General features: G+C 44.9%; 1 protein-coding gene across 1 annotated transcript; it reads right to left on the minus strand.

Moving 5' to 3' along the window:
- Nucleotides 1-3,685: 3,685 nt before the first annotated feature.
- PMF1 (polyamine modulated factor 1) lies at nt 3,686-10,586 on the minus strand. The gene is made up of 5 exons (XM_081968397.1): nt 10,381-10,586; nt 8,309-8,414; nt 5,173-5,273; nt 4,706-4,901; nt 3,686-3,948 (listed from the first exon to the last, which is right to left on the minus strand). Exons 1-5 carry the CDS (start codon nt 10,515-10,517, stop codon nt 3,895-3,897), a joined length of 594 nt encoding a protein of 197 aa, XP_081824523.1. The 5' UTR covers nt 10,518-10,586; the 3' UTR covers nt 3,686-3,894.
- Nucleotides 10,587-12,143: the final 1,557 nt, after the last annotated feature.

Raw genomic sequence — 12,143 nt, forward strand, 5'->3', positions numbered from 1 at the left:
AGAGGCAGAACTATGAATATCCTGGGCCCGTTTTCTCCTAGCCTGGCAAGTAGAGCCAAGCCGGCCTAATGCAATGCCCGGGCTGCTCCTCCGTCCACCCAACGCGTCTCTCCAGACAGACGTGGCACTTTGACCAGCCTCTCTTCCCCTCCCAGCCTGGAAGGAGGATTCTCAAAACTCAAAAACAACAATTTGGTGCCAGTTCAGCTGTCCTAATGAAGGTGCCGCCTTTGCAGCCAAATGTAAACGGTTCTGAATTAATTGGAAGCAAAAGGTAGCGATTTAAAGAAAGTGTAACCCGATAGTCAAGCTAACACCGGAGAGGCTCCAAGGCGCAACAGAAGGAGCCGGAAATAACCCTAAGCGGCTTGTCCGCTACTGAAGGCTCAACCGGCCAGGCTTCACCCCAAGGGGCCCCGAGTGCAGACTATGGAATGAGAGAGCTGGAAGGGACCTTGGAGGTCCTCTAGCCCACCCCCCTGCTCAGGCAGGAAGCCCTACACCCGTGAGGGGGAACCTATGGCACGTGCGCTTCGGCCGGCTGATTTTTGGCCTTCTGGATGGCAGAGGGAAGCCGTTTTCACCCTCCCGGGGCTTCAGGAAAGTCTCCGGAGCCTAAGGGGGAAGGTCGTGCAGGCATGTGCCGGGGGGGGGGGGGATTGCATTGCTGTGGGCACGCCATGAGAAAAAGGTTCGTCATCAGTGCCCCATGTCATCCCAGATAAAATGGCTGTCCAGTTTCTTCTTGAAAGCCACCAATGATGAACCTCTGGAGGGAAGCCCTTCCACTGATGGTCCTCACTGTGGGAAAGTTGCTTCTCTCCTTGTTTCCAACCGGTGCTTCTGCGAGGTTTGAGAATGCGTTGAGATCCAAAGAAGTTTGAGAACACGTCCAAGTCACAATGAGCCAAACCTGAGACTTAAACGGAGGCTTAAATAGCAATCAGCATTTAATCTTTGATCAAAGTTTAAAGACATGGTGGACAGTTGTTCCCAACATACCCCAAGGTTATGCAGGGAAGAGCTGCCCTTCAGAGAAATTAGATACAGTTAAGAGACATCATAGAATAACATCCTGGCTTTACCATAGTCCTCACTTAAAGCCTTATCAGCATTATCCCTTTCCTCTCTTCCCAGGATCGGCCATTTGGCCCCCTGTTGTGAAGGGCACAGATCAAAGGTGAGATAGTTCTCAGGCAGAAGGGAGGACATATCAAAGGTGTCAGTTTTGCAGCTCTTTACAGCTCCATTCGAGGATAAGTTTTCTATGCCCATAGATTGCAAATTGATAAGAGTTCAAATGGCAAGGATCACACATTTTGACATTTGCCAGATATTCTACAGACCCTAATAACAGGGCCACAGGAAGTCAATTGCAGGGAACAAAAGGCACTTACAGCATGCAAGCTTATATGTTACAAATACAATACAATACAATACAATACAATACAATAGCAGAGTTGGAAGGGACCTTGGAGGTCTTCTAGTCCAAACCCCTGCCTAGCCAGGAAACATGAACTGGAAGAGGTGAGCAACACAACGCATGGCTGTGTGAGGAACGTCAGATGCTGGGGAAGCTCTTCCTTCAGGGGAAGCAGCGCCAACTCCCCTTCTCACCAACCGGCAGAGGTTCAGCCAGGAAGATGGAGGCAGCAAGGTCTTTTTTGGCATCTCCCAACGTCCCCAGGAAGCCCGGCGTGGGCCGGCCAGCAACTCTGCCCTGGCATCTCGTGTTACATTCACCACGGCCTCAAGGCTTTGTGTTTACAGAGTCTGAGCTGGGTCAGCCTCCCTCCCAACCCGGCTTCTCTTTATCAAAAGCAGATGTTTGAACAGAATGAAAAAGGAGAAACAAGATTGGAAAGAAAAAATATAGGAATTTCAAGAAAAAGGGGGAAAAAAACAAGGTAAATGGGTGGAGAGAAGAGAATATGAGAAAAGTGCCTGAGAGACTAAGAGAAAATGGTTGAAAGGAGGAAAGAAAGAAAAGGATTTACTAGTAGAATAGAATAACATCTAGTAAATAGAGCCAATGGTATATATGCAATACAATGCGAGGGAAATAGATTAAAACTATTACTTGTGGATAACTAAATGGAAAGTTTACTTATGTAAAATTAAATCTGAGGATATATGTTATTAACAATAAAATAGACTCATAGATGGAAACGATATGTTAAAATTTGATTAATTTGGAGAGACAATTAATGATATTGTCAATATAGTAAGAAGAAATTAAAATTAAGTGGAAGAATGTGGAACGAAAACAAGATGACTGAAATGTAAAATGGAGATAGGATGTAAAATGTACTATGCATAAATAGAAGATGTAAAGGGGGGGAATCAGGACAACACTTTGTTTATAAAAGAAGTTAAAATATGTAACAAAAAAAAAACTTTGTTAAAAAAAAAAAGGCAGGTGTTTGGTGGGCAGCAGAGTGCCAGTCTCGGGCCACCTTGTCAGGCCTGCAGTCATATTCCTTTTAGGATCTTTGGCCTGCCACACTCTCTATTATTTTACTAGTCTGTTTCATTAGTGGGGAATTGGGAGGGGGAATAGTAAGGAGTAGAATTGTAGAATGTGTTGTAGTCAAAATAATAAAACATTCCTTTCTAGAAGCCCAAGGTCGTCCTTTGTCTCTGCACCTGATCGGAAGTGGATGGGTAGAAATGCCAGCGTGGCAGTGGAAGATTGGGCCATGGGATGGACTTGTGGGTGTGGGAGGGGCAAGATCATGAACTTTCAACTGGGTGGGAAACCCTGGGAAGCTTTCAGATTCGGGTTTCCCACAGATGTACCAACATGTCTCTCTTATTAAACTGGAACTCTGAGGAAAGCTCTGCCTTGGACTCTGATTTAATTCTGGATGACATTTGGAAGGCTTGCTCTCTACGAGGGGCCTAGTTGGGGTCCAAGAGGTCTGCACACATCAAAGCAAAACGGGGGAGACATTCAGGACCCAGACCAGAAGCCCCTGGGAGCTTTGTCTCTGGGAGGGGTTCCTCTGCCATTGGTATACAAGCCACTGAAGTCGCCTGAAATGTGAGCCAGACAGCAGATACATTTGATAGAGAACAAAAGAAACCACCCTGAAGAGCTGCATGAAGGACTCTGCAGAAGAAACAGGCTTTTTTAAAGAAAATCCTAGGCAGCCACTTATCTGACATAGTATAGGTTCTCCTGCTTGAGCAGAGGGGTGGACTAGAAGACCTCCAAGGTCCCTTCCTACTCTACTCTACGAATCCTAAGGTCTTCTCCTAGCAAAATCTCTTCCATGCTTCCCAGACCAAAAAAGTGTCAGTGAAAGCCAGGCCTCCGATTTCAGAGACATGGGAAGAGTTTGGAAAAAGGGGAGAAAGAAGACCAGCCCATCAAGGCCTTGGGAGGAAGACGGCTGAGGGTGAGAGGAAGCTCTTCAGATATCAGAAAAGATGTTGAAGAATGAAAGGAGACCATCTTGTCCAGTATTTTTTTCAACAACTGACAACTTCAAGAGGTCCAGATTTCAACTCCCAGAATTCCTCAGCAAGCATGAATCTAGAGGCAATCTCCAAATGTATATCCGAAGCAAGCACACATCGTCCGACTGCCTTGTTTGGCTCTCCTACGGCCACATTGGTACAAGTCCATGGCTGTCAGACAAGAGAGCTTGCAGAATTAATATTCTGAGTGAAAGAAATGCAAAAGCAGGAGCTGCAATATTTTAATCAAAATAAGTACATAGTCACATGCAACCGCACTCCCAGCCTCCCACCCCATAGTCAAGCCGAGAGGGAGCAGCCTTTTCCCACAGATTGGCTGCTCTGGAAATCTGGCAGAAAATCCTCAGGCTCAGTGCATGGCTCTCTCAGGCCTTTCTCACATCCTCGCCCCCAAAAAGCAGCCAGGCCTAATCAGGAGAGATCATCAAAGGTCTCCATCATCTTCCGGCCTTCGATAGCAACTCCCTAAAAGGAGAGCAGAATAGGTCAGTCCGTTGGCAGAGCAGCCTCTGAGTAAGAGGAAACAGTCTCTCTCATACAGAAATACTCACACAGAAATACTGTGGACATAATATACTTAGACTTCAGCAAGGCATTCGACAAAGTAGACCACAACCTACTTCTTGGCAGCATCACCATCAGATGGATTCGTAACTGGCTGACAACGAGTAGTCCTTAATGGGCCTACGTCCACACGGAGGGAAGTAAGCAGTGGGGTACCACAAGGTTCCATCTTAGGGCCAGTACTCTTCAATATTTTCATAAACGACTTAGAGGATGGAATAGAAGGGGGACTTATCAAATTTGTGAATGATACTAAACTGGCAGGAATAGCCAACACCCTAGAAGACAGGCTCAAGGTCCAAATAGATCTTGACAGACTTGAACACTGGGCCCTATCTAAGAAAATATAATTCAATGTAGTACAGTCCTACGCTTAGGCAGGAAAAACTGAAAGTACGCCTATAGACTGGGAGAAACCAGGCTTCATAGCACAGTGATTGTGAGAGGGATCTTGGAGTCTTAGTGGACAACCAGCTAAATAGGAGCCAAAAAAGCCAACGCAATCGTAAGTTGCATTAACAGAGGGATACAATCAAGATCACGTGAGGTACTAATACCACTCTCTAAAGCCTTAGAGTAAGACCACTAGAGTACGGCATCCAGTTTTGGTCACCCACTATAAAAAAGACGTTGAGATCCCCATGAAGGCAGCACCCACCTGCCACTCTTCCTTCTGCCGGCGGATCTGCTCCTCCAGCTCTGCAATCCGCTGCCGACCGGCCACCACAGCTGCAGCCAGCTGTGAGTTGGTCTCCTGCTTTTCCTTCAGGGATTTTTGGAGGAATTTGCGCTGCTTTAGAAGGTAGGGCACGACCACCCCGCGGACATCTTCCTCAGGGATGCCACTTGGGCGCCTGGATTCAGAGAGAAGGTGCACATCAGGAGCCACCCGGAGGCATCCGCTCTCCTGGTAGGAGAGGGCACCATGAAAGTTCCCACCCAGCATTTGGCAGTGGAGCCACACCTCTGCTGTTAACAGACAACGTTGCTGCCTTCAGAGGCATACCATCAGCTGCTCCAAAGCTCAGAAACAAAGGGCAGCGAGAAGGGGCTGAAGAGAAACGGCAGGCTGCAGAGTCGTTGGGCTGAATCCCGAGAATGCAGCTGCATGCACAGGAGCCTCACCAGGCAGGGCCTTCCTTGTCCTTCGCTTCTTTCTGGAGCTTATCCAGGGACTCCAGGAGCAACGGCAGGTTCCCTTCCTCCTTGAGGGCCTGGGTCTCTTCCTGCGGAGACAGAGGCAGTCTAGTGGCTGTGGCAGAATGATCGCCCGGGGTTGGCTTGCGAAATGTTAACAGCCAGAAAATGGCACCAGGATAGAAAGTGGGAGGGCTGGAGTTCTAGTTCTGCCTTAGGCATGAAAGTCAGCTGGGGCACGTTGGGCCAGTCTCTCTCCTTCAGCCCAGCAGAGGGTTGTGGTGAGAAACAGAGGAGGAAGGAGTTGTTTGTAAACATAGGAGAGGCAGCATACGAGTAAATAAATACATCAAAATTTAAAAGCAGCTTCAAATGAAAGCATTTCTCCACTGCAATCAAATGGCTCCTGGGGGCTCATGAGGCCATCCAGTACACAACAATGCACACACAAAAATAGTACTAAGTAGAAAGAAAGCACACATGGAACAAAATATACTGTATTTTTCGGACTATAAGACGCACCAAGATTTTGAAGAGGTAATTTTTTAAAAAAAGTTTTTGCACTCTGCAGGCTTCCCAAACCCTCTGCACGCACCGTCTTTTGCAAAAAAAGAGATCATGTAGAGGCTTTGGGAGGCTTGCAGAATGCTCCTGAGGGCTGGGGGGAGGCAAAAACGAACAAAAAACATCCCATTTTTCGCTTGTTTTTGCCCCCCCCCCCCTTCCAGCCCCCAGGAGCACTCTACAAGCCTCCCAAAGCCTCTACATGGCCCGTTTTGCGACAAACAGGATGGCGGGGTGGGGTTTTGGGAGGCCAAAAATTATGTATTCAGTATTTAAGACGCACCCAGATTTTCACCCTCTTTGGGGGGGGGGGGTTGAGTGTTATACTCTGAAAAATATAGTAATAAGCATAAACACAAAAGTATAAAAATAAAACCAATAAATACGCGAATAAAAGGGATCAAAACTCAAATGCTTTTCTGAGTAACTCAGTTCTGAGCCATTTAGGAAATGCTACTAAAGGGAGGGCCTGCTATTTCTCAAAGAGAAGGGCAGGCACCTCAAAGCTGAAGAAGCTTCCAGTTCCTTAACCTCAGAAAAATAAGCTTTCAATATTCCCCAAACTGTCCAATATTTTTTTTCCAAAGGGAGAGAGAATGTTGATTTTCTGATTGACAGAATATGCAATTTTCTCAATTTGTGGTATTCCTAGGGTATAAAAATATATTTCTTCAGATCATGGTAAGTTTCAAATAGCTGATAGATAATTTAATACAATACACATGTCTTTAAAAACCAAAGTTTTCCCAATAATTTTTTTAGAATATGATATAACATTGCTCCAAAAGGAACACTGACAATGAGTTGAAGTTCCCTCAATTTTCTTCCAATGCCAACACAAATAATTATCAACCCATCCTTCCCAACATTTTCTAGATGGTGTCCTATAAATATGAAAAACAAACTTTTGGAAGATTAATTTCAACTTTAAATCACAGGATCCAAACTTAATATTCTTCAAGACTCGAGTCTGTTGGTATGGAAGGACTGGAAATTCCAGTTCCCGATTCCAAAATTCTTGCAAATTTGTTTTTGATGTTTTGAACACTTCCTTTAACTTTTTATAAAATGTGCAAGTACGTTTAGATTCTAAAATTGAAGTGTTCTGCATTAATAATCAGGTACTTTAGAAAGTGCTAAAGCATTGGCTCCATATTAAATTGTCAAAGCAGGTTTTAACTGAATTGATGGTTTAAAGAGGGCTGTACTTGCTGAGAACTTTTAAAGTTATAATTAAGCAACAATGGAGGGAGTGTAATTACATCCTTTTGCATCCCTTCTTTCCAGAAAAAAGTTTTAACATCAATTTTAGGAGTAGTGTTATTCTAGATTTAAGTATTTATCAAATTAAATATCTCACTTAATAGGGCCCAAATACATCTTACTGCTGACAAAGGTGGAAACCCTAAATTAGTCGTGGTAAATTCTATACCTAAGAATGCCATGATTTAAATGGGTAACTAAAATAGCTTTCCAAACTAGCCTGTTTGTAAAAAAAAATTTACAAACACTTTACAAAAAATAAAACACTTCCTAAAATATAAAGAAAAAAAATCAGAATCCCCCATTCTAAAATACATCTGTCTGTAATGGAGGAAGGAATTGACTTCTCCTTCATTGTCCTGGAGGGAAACAGAAGAACTGATAGGTTGAAATTGTTGGTAAAGGTTGAGGTTAGATATTAAGAGGAACATCTGTCAACCAGCGGAACGGATTGCCTCATGAAGGGACATGATCCTCTTCACTGGAGGTTTGAAATGTTTTAGATAAATCTCTTATTTAGCAGCAATTCAATTAGATTACTTCTTCCCATTTTTATAATGCTGTCTTTATTGCCAATTGCTTTGGGAACAGGGAGTATAATCACCAAAATAATACAGTTCGTAATTACACAGTAGTTTTTAACAAAATAACAGAATACCAGAGTTGGAAGGAACCTACTCTAACCTCCTGCTCAGGCAGAAATTGTTGTTAGTTGCAAAGTCATGTCCAACCCATCGCAACCCCATGGACAATGTTCCTCCAGGCCTTCCTGTCCTCTACCATCCTCTGGAATCCATTTAAGCTCACGCCGATGGCTTCAATGACTCCATCCAGCCACCTCATTCTCGGTCGGGCAGAAAACCCTACACCATTTCAGACAAGTGGCTGTCCAATCTCTTCTTGAAGACCTCCAGTATTACAGCACCCACAACCTCTGGAGGCAAGTCGTTCCACTGGTTAATAGTTCTGTCAGGAAATGTTCTCCTTAATTCTAGGCTCCTTCTCTCTTTGATAAGCTCTCACTCAATGCTTCTTGCCTTACCTTCAGCTTCGGAGATTAGGCTGACACCCAACCACCCTTCTTTGTGGCAGCCCCTGAGATATTGGAACACTGCTATTATGTCACTCTGGTCCTTCCATTCATCAAACTAGACCCCCAATTCCTGCAACCGTTCTTTGTATATTTTAGTCTTCAGTTCCCTAATCATTTTTTTCAAATTGAGAATCTTTGCTTCCAACTAACAACTGTCGGGTGCTTTGAAAAAAAGAAGGAAATTGTCCCTGTTCTGGCACTTACCCGTACAGAATTTTGCAGATGGGATATGAACTGATTATAAATACATTTTGTGAATTCAGGATGGGCTTTGTAGAGGCTGCTGTAGCACTTGGAGAACAGGCGACATCTAGGGACAAAAAAGGGAAGCTGCCAATCAGGTTATGAAACACAAAATATTCTTTTTCAGAAGGACCCCTGTAATGCTAAACCTCATTTGCTGGATGAAGTTTACAACATCCCCTCTACCTTTCTCGTATGCCGAGCCTACTCATAGTTGAAAACCTCCTGAAGACAAAACTTGTTTGGGACTCACCAATATCTACTCTGGTAGCACCTTTTCCAAATGACACACCTGAGTCAAAGGTGCAGGTTTTCTGTGAGCTGCTGATAACCATCTGATACATGGAGCAGATGAGCCAAAGATCGGCAAATTCTTCAGCTCACCGGCCAAATCCAGGCCAAATCCGTTCTAAACATCTGGCCGACTGTACAACCAACCCAAATAATAACAAAATTCATTCTAATATCCCAAAGGTGCTTTTTCAGGAGGCAACTGGACAGTTTTTTTTCTTTGAAGACGTTTCGCTTCGCATCCAAGAAGCTTCTTCAGCTCTGACTAGGATGGAGGGGAATGGAAGGATTTACACTCCTTGCAGACCGCTGGTCATTTGCATCCTTTTTAGAGGGTCGTTGAGGCCACTAGGAGGTTTTTCTGTGTCCTCAGGGTCACCTGAGTGGTGCAAATGGTTCCTGCAGTCTGCAATTTTTCCTCTGGAAATCCACTCCAAGGGGGGTCATCCCAAATTGTATAGCTAAAAGTCTGTAGAGTTTCTCACTCATCATCCAGTCCTGGTTGTCCCAAGGGTGCTTTTTCAGGAAGCAACTGGACTTTCTGGTTTTTTTCTTTGAAGACATTTCGCTTCTCATCCAAGAAAAGAAACCCCAGTTGCCTCCTGAAAAAGCACCTTTGGGACAACCAGGACTGGATGATGATGGAGAACCTCTGCAGACTCACACTCTAATAACGTTTATTAATAAACCCAAACTCCAGTAATATTAACTCAGCTCCACCATCTCTGGGCGGCTTTTGCTGGCTGCTGACCACCCAACCCTGGACCCCTGACTATCTCTCTCAGTACGAGGAGCAGACCCCAAAAGGTGATGCCAATTGACCCTCCCTCGGGGTTTTTTTGCCAAAAGCTTTATTTTTTAACATACACATAATATAATCAAAAGTATATCATTACATCTTAACAAACATGTTTTAAATATTCAATAATATATCCGTTCCTCTTGCCATTAAGCCTCTTCAATTTTTATTTGCTCTTCTGCTTTCCATACACCATATTATGGTCTATTTCATCTTCCACTCTTCTCCTCTCCCTCTCTCCTCTTCCCTACCTCCTTTCTTCCCTCTGCCCTCTTCACTACTTCCCCTTGCTCTCCTCTTTCCACACCTTCCCTCTCTCCTTCTCTTTTCCTCCCTTCTGCTTCCCTCTCTCCTGTTCTCCTCTCTCTCTCTCTCTCTCTCTCTCTTTCCCTCTCTTTATCTCCCTTCCATTCTCTATTTTACGTGGCGTATTTCCACCTTTTAGCAAACCCCATTTATTATCAGTGGCATTAATAATTATATCCCCAAAGGGAAAAAAAGATTATTTTGCACATGGCTAGTTTTTCTTCTCAAGGTACACCTTTATACGAATCCCATTTGTTCCTCCCTCATTTATTGACCCCCAGCCCACCTACCCAGAGGTTGACTGGCCCCCTGGATACTCCCACTGACGCTTGGGGGGTCGATAGGGACCCCTTGGGGAGCCCTGGCTGGACTGAGCTGAAGGGGGAATTCTGGGGGTTGAAGTCCACGCAGCTTCATAATCCCACAGTTATTTTAATTATTAAATAATCCCAGTTACGTCATTCCTTTAGAGCAGGGGTGGGTAACTATGGCAACTTGAGGGCCTGTGGACTACAACTCCCAGAATTCCTGACCCAGCAAAGCTGCCTCAGGAATTCTGGGAGTTGCAGTCCACAGGCCCTCCAGTTCCCCTCCGCCGGCCCAAGCCCATCCTCCCCGTCCGTCTCGCCGCTCTCACCCGCCGGCGTCCAACGCCTCCAGGAACTGATTGATCACGTTGTCCAGGATCTGCTCGCGGCCGATTTTACCCTGAGGATCCGCGGCAGGATCGCCGCATTCTTCCTCCTTCTCCGGCGCCGGCGCCGGCGCCGCCATCTTCTTCCCGCCAAAAGCAACGGATCCAAACTGGAGAGCCCCGCCCAGTTGCGGCCACGCGGACTCTTATTGGTGTCCGCCGCCCGGCTCGCCCGCGTGCGGCGATCACGTGGCTCGGGAAGGCGCCGCCCCTCGAGAAAAGCTGACAGGACCGCTGAGGAATTGTGGGAGTTGAAGTCTTCAAGCGGCCATGATTGGGAAACACTGATGCAAACTAGGATACCTTGCAGGCCAACATACCATCCCTGCCCACGTGTTCACCAGTTAATGCAGTGCGCTGCCGCACTCAGGAATTCTCATTTCTTTTATTAACAAGAGGGTTGCATGAGCAAGAGGCTGTAGCATTATTACTGATTATTGTATTATCTTCTTTACCTCCCCTTTTCATAGATATTATTCTTTCTCTTACTTTGCATTGAGTGGTTTTGTGTACCAGAGACAAATTCCTTGTGTGTCTCATCCCTTTTGGCAAAATAAAATATTCAATTCAACTTAAAACTTCATTTCTTTTTCTATTGGGGATACGACCGTATTTCAAGAATATATCACCAAAACGTTTTCCAGAATATCTGGTCTGGAATAGAGATTACCCTAAAACATTCTTTGCAAAATCAAAACTTTTCCTCATCAGCTACAACAACATGGTCAGAACTGCCTCTCATGTGTGGAAATAGTTGCTGCTGGTGCTAGGAGAACATTTTGTTCTCCAGATGTTCTGGATAACTCAACAATGAGACAGCAATGAAGCAAGCACTGCATTTTCTGTGTCACATAGAACAATTGACCAGTGGAAAAACTTGCCTCCAGAAGTGCTCCAACGCTGGAATTTTTAAAGAAGAGATTGGACAACCATTTGTCTGAAGTGGTGTAGGGTTTCCTGCCTAAGCAGGGGTTGGACTAGAAGACCTCCAAGGCCCCTTCCAACTCTGTTATTCTATTCTACGTGAGAAAAGTATATCTGCCTTCTCCGGCCCTTACCACTTTCTAAAGAGCATCCTGTCGTATGGCATTACTTACAACAACTTTTGTCACTTTGGATGTATGCTAATCGACATACATAAAAATGAAATTTCATTGCATACAGCTCTCAAAGGATCACTACCTCCAATAGACACTACGTAAACATGACAAAATAAATAAATACAGAAGTACGCATATACCCACATATACGGTCTGGATTGGAAGCATTGCTGCTTTGGACAAGGCGGCTGTGAAGAACAGCGAGGATGGCAAAGAAGATCATTGGGAGTTCACTTCCTTCTCTTCAGGACGTGGCATGTAAGCGACACTCGAGCAGCCTCCACAGTTTTGCCCAGGATGCTCCCCATCCTCTTCATGACCTGTTTTCCTTGTTACCTTCTGGGAGGAGGCCGCCTGATCTCCGAAGCAGAACATGTAGACTCAGCTTAATATCAACCTTGTGGACTCTCAAGTCTCTTCTTTCCGCAATGTATTCAAAATGGACAGTGTTATATGTACTTTCTTTTGAGAGCAGGCAACAGAATTTCATTTTTAATGTGTACCAGTGTCCTCACAGTGAAAAAACAACAGCAATAAAGGTTATCTTAATCGCTCCCAGCAGCACAATCATTGCTTATGACCAGGGATGATGGATATGATAATGGA

This window comes from Natrix helvetica, assembly GCF_964273705.1.
Source record: "Natrix helvetica genome assembly, chromosome: 16".
Lineage (NCBI taxonomy): Eukaryota > Metazoa > Chordata > Lepidosauria > Squamata > Natricidae > Natrix > Natrix helvetica.

Coding starts and splice junctions, on each gene's coding strand:
- PMF1 (XM_081968397.1), bottom strand. CDS start 10,517: ATGGCGGCGCCGGCGCCGGCGCCGGAGAAGGAGGAAGAATGCGGCGAT. Junction 8,415..10,380: donor GAGGCGTTGGACGCCGGCGG/GTGAGAGCGGCG, acceptor TTTTGTCCCTAG/ATGTCGCCTGTTCTCCAAGT. Junction 5,274..8,308: donor ATCTGCAAAATTCTGTACGG/GTAAGTGCCAGA, acceptor CTGTCTCCGCAG/GAAGAGACCCAGGCCCTCAA.